This window comes from Acomys minous (genome assembly GCF_964271855.1).
Source record: "Acomys minous genome assembly, chromosome: 14".
Taxonomy (NCBI): domain Eukaryota; kingdom Metazoa; phylum Chordata; class Mammalia; order Rodentia; family Muridae; genus Acomys; species Acomys minous.
In genome coordinates, this window is record NC_140496.1 from 34,414,333 (window position 1) to 34,433,053 (window position 18,721).

At 40.8% G+C, this 18,721-nt stretch overlaps 2 protein-coding genes across 2 annotated transcripts in view; both read left to right on the plus strand.

Annotated features, from left to right (window-relative positions):
• Positions 1–18,721, plus strand: part of LOC311583834 (uncharacterized protein) — a 249,954-nt gene that overhangs the window by 141,386 nt on the left and 89,847 nt on the right. The window lies entirely within an intron of this gene.
• LOC311583838 (uncharacterized protein) overlaps positions 1–18,721 on the plus strand; it is a 49,203-nt gene that overhangs the window by 4,644 nt on the left and 25,838 nt on the right. The window contains exons 2-3 of the mRNA XM_084757756.1: positions 6,180–6,306; positions 6,517–6,577. Of these exons, the coding sequence (XP_084613882.1) occupies positions 6,180–6,306; positions 6,517–6,577 (188 nt within the window). The remainder of the gene's footprint in view (positions 1–6,179; positions 6,307–6,516; positions 6,578–18,721) is intronic.

Genomic DNA, 18,721 nt, shown 5'->3' on the forward strand with positions numbered 1-18,721 from the left:
AGGTATGATGATCCTCTGAGCACCTTGTAAACACATTGGCTGTAGCCTTGGGAAATGTATGATTAAACTTTCTTGTGTATTGTTTAAAAAATAAAGATCAGGTCATGCTGCCCATTGCTTGAAAACTGATTTTCGTTGTAGGTTACAGAACTTTTGTATTTCCTTGTTACTCTGTTGATTTTTGATTGCCCTAGTGATTATAAATGAAGGGAAAAATCATGCTGTAATCTTTAACAACAAATAATAGGACTTCAATAAAATTCTGGTGATGGCCCAAGGAGAGGGCAAGCAAGTAAGAGACATGAGAGAGTAAGCTAGAGTGAGATGGGGAACAGCAAGAGAGGGGGATAGATAGGGAATGGCAAGAGGGATAGGTAGATGAGTAACAGCAAGAAAGAAGTTAGTTAGCAGGACAGCAAGCAAGGAAGGTGAGAGAAGTCAGACAGACAGCAAAGGAGACAGAGACGGAGAAAGATAGAGAGGCAGAAGAAAAGTTCTCCTGGGCTTCAAGACCTTCAGCTTCTACCGCTTATGCCTGAGTATTTCTTTTTCCTCCGTTCCTCACCATCTCAACAACTAGTTCCTCTAGCTAGTTGTTCAACCAACACTTGGTTTCCCTTAAGCAAACTGCCTGCTCAGTTCTCCGTGCTGCAGATCTACCTCTCTTCTGTCCTCTCTGCAGTTCCTGGGGTTGGTCTTGGGGAGCAGGGGCTGGGGAATGTCTCTGGATTAACAAGGCCTCAGAGTATGCTGAACATAAACATAGTTTGTGGTCAACCTGACCCGATACAGAGAATTCTCCCAGCACTGAAGGCACAAACACTTTTCCTAGAGTAGGAACATTATTTGTGATCAGTAGTTCTTGGTGAGCCTGACTTTGTCCAGGGAATTCTCTCAGACCAGGGTAGAGGTCTGTGTGCTAACAAGGAAGTGTAGCTGCTTGTCACAAAATGGAGTCTGACTGCTCTTGATGTGGTCTCTTCAGGTGAGCTTATTCAGGAGTAAGACTCAGGAAACATAGTTGGCCTAGGTTAACAAACAGAGGGAGGAAGCCTCACAATTTCATCTGGGGAATCAATGTTCCTTTGCACCTTCACCTATCTTTGTCTTCTGAAGATTTACTATATTATGTTATGAGTTCCTTGAGTTTTTGTTGGTTTGAAGAATTTCTGTGGAGAAACAGTTTTAGTTTTCTTGATCTTAGAGCCTCCCTTTGCTCTTTTTGTGGCAAATCTGTGTTTTCTAGTTTTTGCAATAATCAATGCTTGCTCGATTGGTAGTAAAATTGACATGGTTAACACATTTTTTGAGGTTTTAAAAAACATTCTGATATATTATTGCTGAGTGTCCTAATTAGGTTCATTTCAGAACATTTCAGTGTCTATAGTCATCAGCTGAGGGCATGCCCTTACCAGAACTGCTGGTTGCTCTGTCAGTCAACAATTGTATTGATTCACCAACACAATTGATGTGGCAAGGCTCTTCCAATGAGAATGGCAATGTCCCTAAGCAAGTGAGTGTGGGCTGGATAAGGGAGCTGGCTGAGCATGGGACAGGGGTCAAGCAAGAGAGAAAGGTAGGATGCCATATTTGTGTGTAGTTATTTACTTCATTTCTTTTTGCATGAGTTTGTATCCTAAGCTCCCGAAATAATGGATTGTGATTGGGCAGAGCCATCCAAAATACTGGTTTGTTACCTGAGTTGCTTGTGGTTAGAGGATTCAATCACAGCACCAGAGTAGCAAGTTATTTAAAAAAAAAAGTGATATACAAATAGTGATGTTGCTGCCGGAGAGAACCTGGTGATGGTCTTTTTTGAGGGAATATGGAAAACATCAGGACTTGAGATGGGAAAAGGCATAGAAATGTGTATACAGAGCTTAATCAGCTGTTCTTGTAGGATTTGGAAGATCAGGATTGTTGAGAGTAATGAAGACAGAGGAAGTTGAGGTCATAGGATTTCAGTAGAAAATACACTCCATAATTCTACAGCTAGTAGTCATTTGTGCGATATTTTGGTCCAAAATGTTTCCTAATCTTCTCCTGTCCTGAGAAATTGTGTAAGGCAGAATTTTTAAATAATGGGCTGATTTCGTACATGGAATATTGACTCTTTGGATGATAGTAGTGGCTCATTAAGGACCACAATGTAAAAAAGTAACAAATGGTTTAGAAATAAACATATGTCTGTGGTATGTAGGGAAAGAAGATCAGTAGGTAGTATCAGATGCAGTCTGATGCTGAAACCGAGGCAGGAACTTTCAAGGAGGTGGTCACCATTCCAGGGCAGGCCCTTGCTCTGGATTGGAAGCCTAAGATGATGCCCTAAGGGTGAGACTTGATCCTCTGACATCTTGAATTAAGGGAAGGGTAACCAAAATTATTTCTAGTCCCAGGAAGGAACTTCATACAAAACCTACTTTCACTGTGGTCCAAGCCAAATTGACAGGACCACCCACCCAGGCTATACTGTTCCTGGAAGGAAGAGGCTTCTTCCCCTGTGGTTTCAGTTCAGCACTATTCCTGCTGCCTATTTCCAGAGTCATAGCCCCAGTGAGGAGACTGTGAGAGTTCATTGCCTGAAGGCATAAGGATAAAAAAGCCTGGGTTGTATTGGAGTTGAGTTAACTGAGCTATGAGAAGTCAGTCATGGAGAGCTGCATGTAGGGAGTGGAAGTAACCAATCTGAGAGATTTGTGAGAAGTTTCAGGGATAGGGACATCTAAACCCTTTGAGACTGAAGCCGCATGTATCTGAGAAAGAGATAGATGATTTGTTCTTTGCCTTCTATCATGGTTTCTCGCCTTGGTCTTATCTTCCTTCACTAAGCACACATTCCTCTCTTGGAAATGGGAAGGCCTATTCTATACCAGCGAATATTAGAAAGTTATAGCTTGTTTTCTGAATTGACAAGATGTGGCCATCAAGAGATTGTCTTGACAGTCAGAAGAGACTTTGGACATTTGAACAGTGTCCAGGCTGTTGCAGACTCTTCGGATCATTGAAGTTGACTAAATGCATTTTCATCATGGGATGACCATGAGCCCCAGGTGACAAGAGTCAGATGGAATAAAAACACAAACACTCCCAGAGAGGATGATGTCTTTGCACACTTGATTGTGATTTGTGGGTTATGGGAGGAGCTTATGGAAGTTTTTGTAGTCGGACCCTCTCTAGATTCCTTATTGGGGATGTGACTTGAGTGTCTGTGGACTCACCACACTTCCTGTGTTCCTGTCTACTGTGTTGTGGTTGAAACTCATCATTTCCTTCTCAAGCCCTCACCATTGTAGACTATTCCTAAATGACATAAAATACAGTAGATGCAATTGCTGTTCAGTGCTAAGCTAATTTGCTAGCCGAAAGTTGTTCTAATGTTAGTTTTGTTGTTGTTTTTGAAGACAAAGTTTCTCTATACATAGACCAGGCAGGCCTCCAGCTTAGAGGTCCACCTGACTCTCTCCAGAGTGCTGGGATTAGATGTAGGCCAACTTTGCTGGCTTTTGGTTTCTTTTCATGTTATATTAGTGTCTGATGTGCCAGGAATGTAGGGTTTTGTACTTGTCAACCATATGCTGTTTGCTGACCTTCATCCATATGTTGGATATTGAAGTTTGGTGGAGACTATATATTCTCTTTCTCAGGATGGCATGTGTTCATGACATTAATACACCCTGACCCTTCTGAGTTGTTAGATTGCAGGGGTGCGGCATTCTTCCTACATGTTGTGTTTGTCTTGAAATTTTTTGATGAATATGAGACTTTGCCTATGAGCATGATGATGCAATGCAGGCTTTGATCTTTTTAAAGCCTGCTTTAGGGCTGGAGGGATGGCTCAGTGGTTAAGAGCACCACCTGCTCTTCCAAACTTCCCATGTTCAATTTCCAGCAACCACATGGTAGCTCACAACCGTCTGTAATGTGAGGTAATGCCCTCTTCTGTCCTGCAAGTGTACATGCAGGCAGAACACTGTATTCATAATAATAAATAAAGAATTTTTTAAAAAATTCTACTTTATTTGGGGTTCATTAATGCCTCTCTCACCCTTTCAACCCAGCAACTCACATTAGGAGAGAAAAGGGCTGATAGGAACTATGGAGGTCACCTTCTTACACTCAGCTCTTTGGAGGGAGGTTCCACCCTTAGCTATCAGGATTTCAGCTGGTGCCTGAAACAGCAAACCCAACATTCAGCAAACGTGAGTGCAATGGCAACAACAGAAGCCTGGAAGGGTTCTCAGGACTGTATCTCTCTAAGAGCATCTCAAAGCAGGAGCAACTCTGAGCAGCCAGGCAATATAAAGGTATGCAAAAGGGATTGATCTTTCGTATTTGGACTATATTTTCTCTCCCATAGTCCATGAAGGATGTTATTCAAATGGCAAAGAACATTTCCCCACATGAGGCAGTTCTTTTTCTAATAGACATACAGCAAACACCTTCACACAAGACAGTTTCACATTCCACGCTTGGGATCAAAACAAAAACATGTTTACAGTGCACCCCATGTGTGCCTGGACTTCACAGTAGTCAGTAGGTGGCCACAGAACTCATGAACTTGGAATAATGGGTAGTTGTGAGCAGCCATGTAAGTACTGGCCATTGAAGCTAATTATTTGCAAGATCATCAAGATCTCTGAACTGCAGAGACATCTCTCCTGCTCATATAATTCATTTAATACCAACCCTTGCACCCAATCGTGGTGGAGCACACCTTTAATCCCATCCCTCAAGGAGGCAGAGGCAGGTGGATTGCTATGTGTTTGAGGCCAGCTTGGTCTAAAGAAGGAAGAACAGAACAGTGAAGGCTACACAGAAAATACCTGTCTCGGAAAAAAAAAAGGAAAAAGGAAATCAACATTTATATTGCTAATATTTTATCTTGTTGTGTTTGAGGTGGAAGCAAAGAAAACTCACTATAGCTAGAACAACTGAAAATGAAACCTTTATTTTCTGAGCACAGGGATGCGGCCACATTGGGATCTGAACTGCATCCTTGAACAGAGACTCTACAATATTTTTAAAGAATGGGGGAAAAGGTGGAGGAGGGGAACCAGAACATTGTCCAATCATATTTTGATTCAGGGGTTGAGCCAGGAAGTTTCCATCAATCAGGACAGGAGTAGCCTTCTGGACCTGGGAACATGAACCTGATTGGCCCTGCCCTCAAGATGGAGAAGTTGTCCTTGAGTACCAGGCTTGGTCAGGATGTAGGCAGAAGCTATAGTAGGGAGGGAACACATGGGAACGGAGGTGAGCTTTCTCTTGAAGGCTGTATTCACAATGCGGCAATTTTTACCTTAACTGTTTGGGCCATAAACATTTATTCTTGAAACTAGAAGGAATTTACTGTAGGGGGTTTCCTACAGAATGGGGGCAGCATGGAGATGCTCTAGGCCCCTCAACCTTATGGGTAGAGTCTGAAAACAAAAATGAGAGTAGTGATAATTAGTTTCTTTGCCTGGTTCCCAAAAATCTGTTCATGTGTAGCATGCATTTGTTGTTAGTACGATCTTATCAGTGTTACAGTTTAAGCTGGGCACTTCAGGAATCTGTCAGATGAATACAGAACTAGAGTGAGTGTGCAATTCTTTGTAGGAACTTCAGTAAAGTCCTCTGGGGTCTTTCTGTTTCATTCCTTGATTTTTGTAGGAGTCAGGTCTTAATAACTACCTCTGTGTGTCCCTGAGCTCATGGCATAGACCAGTCTGTCATCCAACTCAATGAGATGACCCTGCCTCTGCCTCCTGAGTACTCTTATTAAAGGGATGAGCCAGTACAACCAGCTTGTCCTTTTTTCTTTTCTTTTGTTTTGTTTTTAGTCTTTAGTAATAGTTCATACAGTTTCTCTGATGTGGGCTCAGTACTGTTGATGTTTCTTACCCCCACCCACCTCTCTCTCTCTCTCTCTCTCTCTCTCTCTCCTTATCTGTTAATTTTCATTTCTCTTGAAAGGCTATATCCTATTCAAAGAGTTCAGAAATGATAGAGGAGAATCTTATTCACTTTCCTAGGTGACCTAAGTCACCTAACATGACTTGGTGAGGACATTAGAGCTTCTGTGTCAGAAAATAAATGAACGAAGCCCAGAATGATATGAATTCTATGTCAGAGAATTATGCATTTCCAGTGTGGTCACTATCATGCTTCCTGTTGTACACATGTATGGGACATTTTAGGGTGCAGTGAACTTGGATGATGTGCATGTGAACTTCACTCGGGAAGAGTGGGCTTTGCTGGATCCTTCCCAGAAGAATCTCTACAAAGATGTGATGCTGGAGACCTATTGGAATCTCACCACTATAGGTAAGACTGTGACAAAATTTTTTGTTTTCTATTTTTAAAATACAGGGCAACTGTTTCCTTAGTATTGATGCTGTTTTGTAATTTGAATTGAAACTGAGGAGGGATGAGGTGATTAAGTCAGGCATGGTTGTCTGATTCACTGAAGGGAGTATCGTAAGTTTGACCTAATTTCCAAAGATATATCATATATTTTCTGGTACTATGTTTTAGGATACAATTGGGAAGACCACACTATTGAAGAACAGTGTCAAAGATCTAGGAGATATGAAAGGTAAATCTCATGTGCAAGCTGATATGAATATGCCTCCCAAGAAAATTTAATATGTCCTGTGTATTTTAAAGGAAAGCACTGCTTTATGTCTATTGGGGATGAATACATTCTCACAAAACCATGTCCCTCAACGTCTTTGTGTGTGTGTGTGTGTGTGTGTGTGTGTGTGTGTGTGTGTGTGTGTGTATTTGTTGCAAGAATGGGTTTCTCTGTGTATCCTTGGCTGTTCTAGATTCACTTTGTAGACCAAGCAAACTAGCCTGGAACTCACAGCACTCTGCCTGCCTCTGCCTCCCAAGTGCTGGGATTAAAGGTGTGTGCAACCACATCTGGCCCCCTTAGTGTCATACCATGTTATACGTGTAGCATGTATCTCAATGTGCACAGAGAGTACACCTATGGGAGAAGTGATAAGTATATGTTCAAAACTTTCTAATGAGCACATAGTCTAGAGTAAAGCAGTTTAGTGAGGGGACAGTTTGTGAGAGTCAAGAAGGTTGTTGTGGAGAAACCTTAATACCTACACCACATGTCTATGAGGAACAAACATCAAAGTGTGTGACTGCAATGTGGAGCCCTTTCTCTTGTTATTCTTTTTCTAATAGCTATATCTTATGTCACAATGGATACAGGCCATGTGAGCAAAGCGGTATTAAAAGAAGCACCGTACCTCTGTGTCCCAGAACAAACAGAAGCTATGTAGTAGTCCCCACTTTTGAGTAGACTTTCTGAATGTGATGCAAGTTTTCAGTTCACTGGTTTTCCAACTTCGTTAGAACCATCCAGAGACTCACGATGCAGCAAATCCCTATGAGTACTAGGAATGTGGAGATTCTTTTTGTTCTGGTTCACCTTGTTAATGTATGACTCACACCTTAGGGAATTCTATGAATGGAATCAATGTGGGAAAGCTCTGAGTTCTTTTTGTTTTCTTTAAGTACATGAAAACCTATAGAAAAAGGATGCTACAAACGTGAACCATGTAATAAATGCTCTTACCATCACAGTTATCTTCAAAGTCTCAAAACAACCCCCAAAGAAGGGGAGCACCATAAATGTAAACAAAGTGATAAGATCTGATTCTTTTTTATCATTAGACCAAACTCTAAAATTTATTTTACAGATAAAATGATTCATAAGTGTACTGAAAGTGATAAATTCTCAAATGTGCCCATTATCTTTGCATCAACGAGGGAAATCAAACGGGAGAAAAACCCTTCGAATATCCTGTATGTGATAAAGCCTTTACATATCACAGTCATCCTCAAAGAGTTGAAAGAGTTGATACTGGAGAGAAACTGTATGAATGTACCCAGTGTGATAAATCCTTTACACATCAAACTAATGTCCGAAAGCATAAAAGAACGCACACTGGAGAGAAACCCTATGAATGTAAGCAATGTGGTAAAGCCTTTGCACAGCACATTCATCTTCAAATTCATGAAAGAACACATACTGGAGAGAAACCCTATGAATGTAAGCAGTGTGGTAAAGACTTTGCACAGCACAGTAATCTTCAAAGTCATGAAAGAACACATACTGGAGTGAAAACCTATGAATGTAAGCAATGTGGTAAAGCCTTTGCACATCATAGGAGTCTTCAAAATCATAAAAGAACACACAGTGGAGAGAAACCCTATGAATGTAAACAATGTGGTAAAGCCTTTGCCCAATGCAGTCATCTTAATAATCATGAAAGAACACATACTGGAGAGAAACCCTATGAATGTAAGCAATGTGGTAAAGCCTTTGCACAGCACATTCATCTTCAAATTCATGAAAGAACACATACTGGAGAGAAACCCTATGAATGTAAGCAATGTGGTAAAGCCTTTGCACATCAGTGTAGTCTTCAAAAACATAAAAGAACACACAGTGGAGAGAAACCCTATGAATGTAAACAATGTGGTAAAGCCTTTGCACAGTACAGTTATCTTCAAAGTCATGAAAGAACACATACTGGAGAGAAACCCTATGAATGTACGCAATGTGGTAAAGCCTTTGCACAGCACATTCATCTTCAAATTCATGAAAGAACACATACTGGAGAGAAACCCTATGAATGTAAACAATGTGGTAAAGCCTTTGCACATCAGTGTAGTCTTCAAAAACATAAAAGAACACACAGTGGAGAGAAACCCTATGAATGTAAACAATGTGGTAAAGCCTTTGCACAGTACAGTTATCTTCAAAGTCATGAAAGAACACACACTGGAGAGAAACCCTACGAATATTAGGAATGTGGTAAAGCCTTTGCCCAATACAGTGTTCTTAAAATTCATGAAAGAACACATACTGGGGAGAAACCATATGAATGTAAGCAATGTGGTAAAGCCTTTGCACAGCACAATAATCTTCAAAGTCATGAAAGAACACATACTGAGAGAAACCCTATGAATGTAAGCAATGTGGTAAAGCCTTTGCATATCTCAGTAATCTCCAAAAACATAAAAGAACACACAGTGAAGAGAAACCTTATGAATGTAAGCAGTGTGGTAAAGCCTATGCACAGTACAGTTATCTTCTAAGTAGTGAAAGAACACATAGTGAAATGAGACCCTATGAATGTAAGCAATGTGGTAAAGCCTTTGCACGGTAGAGTTATCTTCAAAATCATGAAAGAACACACTGGAAGAAAACCATATGAATGTAAACAATGTGGTAAAGCCTTTGCACAGCACCGTGATTTCAAAGGCATAAAAAAACATGTACTGGAGAGAAACCCTATGAATGTAAGCAATGTGGTAAAGCCTTTGCTCAACAAAGTCATCTTCAAAGTCATGAAAGAACACATACTGCAGAGAAACCCTATGAATGTAATCAATGTGGTAAAGCCTTTGCACAATACAGTAATTTCCAAATACATAAAGGAATACACAGTGGAGAGAAGCCATATTAATATAAGCAGTGTTGTAAATGCTTTGCATATCTCATAGTCTCCACGTACATAAAAGAGCACACACTGGAGAGAAACTCCATGAATGTAAGCAATGTGCTAAAGCCTTTTATGTCACAGTGATTTTCAAAGGCATGAGAGAACACACACTGGAAGCAAATCCTGTGAACGTATCCAATATCGTAATGACATTGCACACTATAATAGTTTCCAAATACATTTTGAAAACTGATGTGGTCAATTCAGAATAGTGTGAATAAGGTCACTGCATTTAAGAAGCATATTAAAATACTTGATTGTGTAGGTATGTCATTCATTGTATATAGGTCTTATAATTCATAAACAAATACCCTGTGTCTCAAAAAAAATATTTGTTATATATTTGAAGTTAAGCAAGGTAAGGATTGTGTTTGAACTATTATAAACAGTACTGTGTTAAAAAGACCATGCTGACTTTGTATATTTAGTACTATGAATGGATTGGTTGGGATTTGGTGTTGTAGAGCTCACATGTTTGCACTCAGGGCTTTATTTCCTCTGGCAGAATTACTTTATTAAAGTGACCCTTTATTTTCTAAAGTAACATGTTGGTGCATTTTCTCTGTTGCTTCTATCAGTTTGACCGTCGGCAATGTCACATGGTGTGAATGTTCTTGCCATGCTTCTGTAAATAGTGAGTTGTTCATTAGCTGTGCACTGCTTCTGTCTGTCTTAATGCTGGCATTAAGATCATAAGCCTCTTTTCCCCAGTAGTGTAGCCTTTGAAAACTACTTTAAGTTATTGATGCATTTCATATTTTTGCACAATCTATATTTCAAATTACATCCCTTCATCATTTTTCTTAATTCATTTAGATTAAATCTTGCCTTAAACTCCCAAATTGCGATGCCATTAGCTTTAATGTACATGTATATGTTTAATTTAGTTTCAAAATCAGGTTCTGTGTAGTAAAAAAAAAAGTCTCCCAATATATAAATTAACTCATAGCAGAGAGAAACCTAATGAAAATCTCCAATGTGGTAGAAAGTTTGCATATCACTGTCATTTTCTATTTCTTTTTGTTTTTGTTTTTGTTTTTGTTTTTCGAGACAGAGTTTCTCTGTGTAGGCTTGGCAATCCTGGACTCACTTTGTAGACCAGGCTGGCCTCGAACTCACAGCGATCCACCTGCCTCTGCCTCCGAGTCCTGGGATTAAAGGTGTGCGCCACCACGCCCGGCATCACTGTCATTTTCAAAGGCATAAAAGGATACATATTGGAGAAAAGCCCTATCGATGCGGTAAACCCTTTGCATGTCACAGTAGTCTCTCAATACATAAAAGTACACACACTAGAGAGAAACCCTATGAATGTAACCAATGTGGTAAAGCCTTTGCATGTCGCAGGCATCTTCAAAAACATGAAGGAATTCATACAGGAGAGAAACATGAGTGTAATGAATATGATGAAGCTTTTGTACATTCCATCATGAATGAATTCATAAGGAAGAACAACCTAATGAAAGTATTTAAATGGTGATGCCGCTGTACATTTCTATAGTGCTCATCATCATGAAAGAAGTTGTACTGGAGAGAAGTTCTGTGAATGGAAAGAATGAGGTAAGGCCTTTGTGTTATGGGGTCTACTGAGATCCAACACAACTCACACCCCCAAGTCAATGAAACACACAAGAGTGTATAGCAATCAAGGCACTACTGATTGATCAGGGCCACTGAACATACATGGGAGCTGATCTACAACACACAGACCTCTGCCCCTGAGTGAGAACGTTAGAGAGCTTTTAAACTTGAAAACCATAATCATCTGAGGCAAGTTACAGCTACAGTTCCCACCCATCAGGATTTAGGGATAGGGGCTTTCCTTATGCGGGTGATCTATGTCAACTGAAACCAGATGTAGGTTTTACAGTCTAAACAATCATACCCATTTGGGTTTTTTGTTGTTGTTTTTTGTTTGTTTGTTTGGTGTGTGTGTGTGTGTGTGTGTGTGTGTGTGTGTGTGTGTGTGTGTGTGATTAACAAGAGGCATTGTGTTTTGAGGAATAAAAGATGAGTAAGAGTGGGGCTGGAGAGATGGCTCAGAGGTTAAGAGCACTGTCTGTTCTTCCAGAGGTCCTGAGTTCAATTCCCAGCAACCACATGGTGGTTCACAACCATCTATAATGTGATTTGATGCCCTCTTCTGGCCTGCAGGGGTACAAGCAGGCAGAGCACTGTATATGTCAAAAATAAATCTTATTTTAAAAAAAGATGAGTAAGAGAAGCTGTGATTAGGAGGAGTCATTACTCCTCCCTCCAGTGGAGTTTGTATTACAAATACTACACAGGCCTGAGGCCACGACCCTTCAAAAGGTGAGAGAGTCCTGGACTGGCGCTTATGTTTCTGCCAGGAGAAAACCTGAAGTTCTTTTCCCTCATTGTGCTGGAATCTGTTCTTTCTTATTACCTCTACTGCACTCCCAAATCCGGACATTTTACCAGCAGCGTTACTTTGAGACAACCTGGCTCTGACTCGCGATTGCAGCCAGGAGCTGCCCAGGTCCAGAGTAGTTCTGCTTTACTTCCTCGTATTGAAAGAGGCATAAGTAGACATTAATCATTACCTAATAAGTTATATTATGGCTTACAAAGAAAGAGTGGATTTCAAAAATTCCAAATCATGATGCTCAGATGTGAGATGATGGAACTAAAGAAAAGGAAAAAACTGTCTTGGCACACAGGTGCTAGGCACAGGTTTCGTTAGGGGTAGAACGTTGACCCTGGACAAAGGGAACACATACATATTGATCCTAAGCCAATAAAGTAGAAGTGATGATGTCTTTGCTGTGTGTTCATTCAAAGTTGTAGTTCAAAAGATGACAACACAACAACTTTGCATTCTGCACCTGAACTGTGTGTGCCTGATTGCTCACTGACTTCCTTGAACCTGCTCTGTGGGAAAATGTAACCACTAGCCCCCCTGCTTTTGAGATGCATGTTTAACAACTTAGACTACATAGCTGCAGACACAAACTCAATTTTGAGTTGCTCTGTTTGTCACTTGCCCATCTCTGTTCACCAATGCTTCAAGACCTCCCATTCCCATGGTCCGACCCCAGACAGAGCCTCAGTGAGGCACAAAGATGTCTAATGGTATCTGTTCAGCTATTGTGAAGTCCACGGCTCTGCTAGGATCTGGGAACTTGAGCTTAGTTTCAACCGATGATTAAATGGAGGCTGTGTTGGTTAGTATTGTGTTGCAACTTGTCACAAGCTAGTGTCATCAGACATGAAGAACCTCAGTTGAGAAAATACCTCCATGGGATCCAGCTGTAAGGCAATTTCTCTGTTAGTGATCAATGGGGGAAAGTCCATTGTGGATGTTGCCCTCTTTGGGCTGGTGGTCCTGGCTTCTCAAAGAAGGCAGCTGAGCAGGCCGAGGAAAGCAAGCAACTAAGCAGCTGTCCTCCATGTCCTCTGCATAAGCTCCTGCCTCCAGTGTCCAGCCCTGCTTGAGTTCCATGCCTGATTGCCCCAGTGATAGAATATAATCTGGAGGTGTACCCTGAATAAACTCTTTTCTTACCACTTGCTTTTTAGTCATGTTGTTTCTTTGCAGCAATAGTAACATTAGGGAAGACAGAGGCTGACAACAAAAAAGCAATACTTAAAACAGGCTTTTCCCTCCTTGTTCCCAACATTTGTATGCCATTGTATTCTTCAAATAAATAAAAGAACATATATTGGAGAGAAACCCTATAAACATAATCAATGCGGTAAAGCCTTTTCACAGCACCCTTACCTACTAATGCAGAAAGAACATATAGTGGAGATGTGTGCATAGGAATAAGCGAAGTGGTAAAGTCTTTGCATGTAGCAGTAGTCTTGGCAATATTGAGAAGAGGCTGTGCTGCAGAGAAAACCCATAATTGTAGTCGGTGTGATAATATTTTGCACATCATGGTTTCTGTACACAATATTAAAATCTTTACTGTGCTCACACCTTTAATCCCAGCACTTGGGAGTCAGAAGCAGGTTGATCATTGTGAATTTGAGGCCACTCTGGTCTACAAAATGAGTCTCCCATAGCCAAGGCTACACAGAGAAACCCTGTGTCGAAAAACCAAAAGCAGAAACAAACACAAAACCTTTAGTGTGTAATCAGTGTGTTAAAGCCTTTGCATATCACAGTGTTTTTGAGGACCTGAAAAGATTCCTACTGTCAGGAGTCTATGACTAGAAAGTATTTGGTAAGACCTTCAGCGTACAGACTTCCATTGAGTTACATAGAATATTAATTTTGGAGAAAAGAATGGGACATGGATCAACAACCTATTCTAACAGCATGATGCCCCTCTCTGTCATCTTTGGACTACAAACTCCTATGGACAGCGCCCGGTGAATTTAACAATAAGGTAACTCACTTAGCTTTCACAGTTCCCTTCAATTACCTAAAATAACGCATCCAGGTGTAAATCTTTATGTTTTGTATTAGTGCCTTTTCTGTTGCTGTGACCAAACATAATGTCTAAGGTAACTTATAAGTTGCCTTGTAAGGTTAATTTATAAGTTGAATTTGGCGTATGGTTCGTGGGATATGGGATCATCATGAAAGCAGCATGCAACACGTGTGACACATCAGGGGTCCAAGCAGGAAGCTCAGAGCTCACATCTTCCACCTGCAGTATGAAGCAGAGTGTGGGAACTGAGAAAGCTGAGCATGCCAAGTGATGTATTTCCTCCAGCAGGGCAGCATTTCCTAAGTCTTCCCAAATGATACCACCAACTGAGAAGGATTGATTTCTCTGGCTTCAAGCCTACATGCTTGCTCTCTGTTACAAGAACCAATTCATGATAGAGGAAAACTCTGTAGGTAAGCAAGCCTTTAGGTGCCTCAACACCTGAGTTACAGAAACGAATGAGAAAAACATTCATGGGTAAAAAATATTTGCTTAACTACTTGTTTTAATTTATTATGTAATGTCAGTGTGTATGTGAGTGTATGTGTGTGTTAGAGAGAGGGGGAAGAGAGAGACAGGGAAGGAGACGGAGAGAGAGAGACAGAGAGAGACAGAGAGACAGAGACAGACAGAGAGACAGAGAGACTGAGCATGTGTATACCTGTGTTCTGGTTTCCAAGAGGATTAATCCTTTTAATCTTCTTGTAGCAGGAGTTACAGGAAGTTATCAAAAACCTCACCTTGGTCCAGGGAATGAACTTGCTCAGTCATGTCCCTAGCTCTGAAGTATTTTAACACCTTTGATGTCAGGCAGTAGGAAAGAACTCATATATGAGAAAAACCCTATTTGTATGAATGCTTTGAGAAAGACTTTAGATATCATGTGGCAAATCTATTTACAGATTTTATTAGGACATCCTTACATGCTTCCTGTGCCTTCTGTTCATCTTCTGTTTGCACTGTACTGTCCCGTGGTGACAGGTATTTTTCTGCCGCAGTGTATAGAATGGGATCCCATCACCTAAGTGATCCATTGTTCATTTATGTATAAGTCAGGTTGTGACCATACTTTTCCTGTAGTGGTATCTGTGAAAAGGTGGTGGGTAGTTGTCCTGGTTTTAGTTTTCATATTTTCACAATTCCCTTGAGATGTTGTTTGTTATCCAGCCTGGTTTGCATGCCAGTTATTAGTCAAGGCTCCATTGGACCTCTTGATTCTCATGGGTCAGCCTCCTTACTACAAGACCAAGATAGGAGATGTACCCCCAATGTCTCCTGTTTTGTCAATACATTTAACAATATTAACGTTAAAATGGTTATTAGAAGAGAATATAAGAAACATAAGTAGAGCCGGGCGTGGTGGTGCACGCCTTTAATCCCAGCACCTGGGAGACAGACGCAGGTGGATCGCTGTGAGTTCGAGGCCAGCCTGCTCTACAAAGCCCGTCCAGGACAGCCAAGGCTACACAGAATGACTCTGTCTCGAAAAACCAAAAACCAAAAAAAAAAAAAAAAAAAAAAGGAACATTAAGTACCTCATGTGTACTCAAGGCAGCATTTCGTCTATCTGGTAGAGAGGTAATGAAGCTGGGTAATCAGCAATCAGCTGTAGATCTCATAATGCAGCTTGGTTTATGCATATGTGCTGGAGTCCAACTCAGGGTGAGGACAGGGCTGCAAGAGTGGCAATTTAGGAATCAGACAAGGGACACCTTTTACTATTGTTCTATGAGAGAGGGACAGAGAGGAAGCACACCTGCCGTCTCTGACAACCTGTGTCTTTATACACAAAATCATTTCCTCATTAACTTTGATCATTTATTTCAAACATTTTATAGTACAGTGAAAAAATATCTTCCTTGATTACATAAGCATATTAAACTAACCAAAACAAAGTGAGCAAACAACAACTTTTATAAGAACTAAAAATTAGCATTACGATACAATCAGTTTTCTTTTAACTAGGTGTCTTTTTTCCTTAAGATGGATGCCATAGCTCAATCATGTTCATAGCTGCCTTATTTGGAATGCCAACCTGGATGTCACACTGTGGAAGAATGGATAAAGAAACTGTGGCACATTACACTATCGAATACTACTCAGCTATTAAAAACAAGGAAATCCTGAAATTTGTGGGCAAATGTAAGGAAATAGAAATGATTGTCCTGAGTGAGTTAACCCAGATCCATAGAGACACACATAGTATGTCCTCACTGAAAATTGGACACTACCCCAAAAGGGCTGTGTTGAAAGTCTTCCCTTAGCAGGAGATTGGGATAGATATGGAGACTTCTACTGGGACTCTGGGCAGCAGAAGTATGGGAGAATGGGGAAATAGAAGGACCAGAGTGTCCTAGAAACCTACAAGAGGACCATCAAGGCTGGGAGATCTGGACCTAGGAGGGTCTGCTCAAACTACTCTACCAACCAAGACAATGCATACAGTAAACCTAGCACCCTATTCAGATGTAGCCAATGAAGAGCACATTCTCCACATTTGTATGGAGATTGGGGATGAATCCGACACGAGCTCTGGTGCCCCATATTTGACCACTTTCCCTTGGTGGGGAGGCCTGGTGGCACTCAGAGAAAGGATAAGCAGGCTACCAGGATGAGACTTGATATGCTATGACCATATGGTGAGGAAGGAGGTCCCCTTCTGTCACAGACCTAGGGGAGTAGAATAGGGTGAAAGAAGGAGGGAGTGAGAAACAGGAAGATACAAATGAGGGGATACCAATTGAGATGGAATCTGAATAAATTAATTAAATAAAAAAAATCAAACAAACAAAAAGATTGGTGCCATAAGCCTTGAGTTTACAGAAGTGCTAGACAAGATGGCTCTGTGTTTTTGGCCCTTTTTAAGTTTGGCAGTGAGTTAATAGGTCAGAAGTTATTTCCTACAACCTGTTCTATCAAGCTTTTCCTGCATCATTTAGTTAGCCTGTTATAAATACCTCATCTTTCTATGGAAGCCCAAATCTCAGTCTCTTGTTTAATTTATTTTTTGCTTTTACTTTTTTATATTTAACATAAAACCACCATCCTTTCCTTGGAAATACTGTACAGACTTTTTACCATTATATAAACAATTTTTAAGCAAAGGCAGTCTGTCCTTTGTTTTTCTTCAATATCAGAAAAGTCCTGGTCTGACAACTCTCCTCAGGAAGACAGGCAGTTCATTGAGCCACAATGTCCTTCTCTGTGTCTTTGTCATAAAGCCTTATTTCAGGATGACCCTTATCTTAATTACATTCCGGAAATGGTAGGAGAACATCACATGTTAAATGTGTGAACTCTTGTGTATCTGGTTTTCATTTCTTTCCATGAGAAGGCTCATTTAAAAGTTGATGATGTCATGTTTGAGCTCTGGGTGTCCTTTGGCATGTGCATGTCTCCTCCAGGAATTTGAAGTTTGAGGCTGCACTTAGGATCTCACCTTGTGTCCATGGGGCTACTTCACTTCTAATATTCTTTTCCATGCCTGCTGTGACATCAGGGCTCTGGTGGTGTCCACTGCCCATCTCTTGGTCCTCACTATCCTTTTCCCGGCCTCAGGGGTTGGTCTTGAGATGTAGTTGTTGAGAATGGCGTTGCTGCTACTGTGTATGCACATTGTACCTGTGTTTGTCCCAGTAAACTTGTTTTCACTCTTCTCTGTGTAAGAAATTTTCTCCACTGAACTTCTCTTTTCACTTTTAACTGGCTAGTGTCCTGCTCTTATTCCTGCACAGGCACTGTTTTCACTTGCTTCTGTTGTTTCTGATCTATGAAACTGCAATATAGAATCTGATCTTCCTGTAGGTGTCCACAGGGCTTGTGTGATCTCTGTGACGGTCAGAGCGCACTTGATCACCAGTCTGAAGGTTTTGCAACAACATTAGAGACTTTTCTCGTGGTGTTACTGAAAACTTTCCTTGTACTAGGGCACTAGTGACCTTTCATCCCATGTGCAAAATTCACCTCATCCTACCCAGTTCCTGATAGTCTTTGCCCACTTGCTGCTTTAGTTGTCTTGGATCTTCTTCCTGAGGTTTCCATAGTTGATCTTTCTCAGATTCTTCACATCCAAGCTACATTTCACTCTGCTCCAGTTTCAACCTCTTCCAAAGCTCTGCTGGCTCTTCAGAGAGAGCACAGGCTCCCTCTTTATCTTCCCATTTCACCTCTGGATTCTTAGGGCTAATGGCTCCATGCTGCTGTTGAGGTTGCCATGCAGAGTGAGGACTTAGGTTATGTCTGCTCAGATGCCTGCTGACACTTCTGGTCCAGCCTTCTGATATCAAAGTGTAATTACGTGGCAGCTGACTCTGGGTTGGTACTTTTGTGTTGTCCTCCTGGTTGCTGAAGGATCCCTTAGTCTACTTTGAGATACCTTATCCACACTGATCCAAGGCCATAAACCACTGGAGGAAGAGCTCATATTTCCCCTTTATCAGTAGGGTTTGCTTTTGGCTTTGAGGTCAGTCAAAACATGAAGGCAGATGGGGGTTACAGAATCAATGAGTACTTTATGTATGGTGTATGGATCCATTGAGCTTTTTCCTTAAGGTTACAGTTCTTTGGTCCTACTGAAATAAAAACCCATGGGTTCAGGTACTTTTCTTTGTGGTTAGATGTATGGTTCCAGAGCACAACAAACCTCTGTAGACACTCAAATTGTGGAAACCACTGTGATCTTTTGTACCAGTAGTCTGAAAGCACTTTGAAAAGTAAAAAGGGTTTGTTTGAGTCAAAACTTTTTCTTTAACAATTACACTGTATCAGAGAACTAAATAACACTCATTATTTAATTGTAGAAAACCAAAT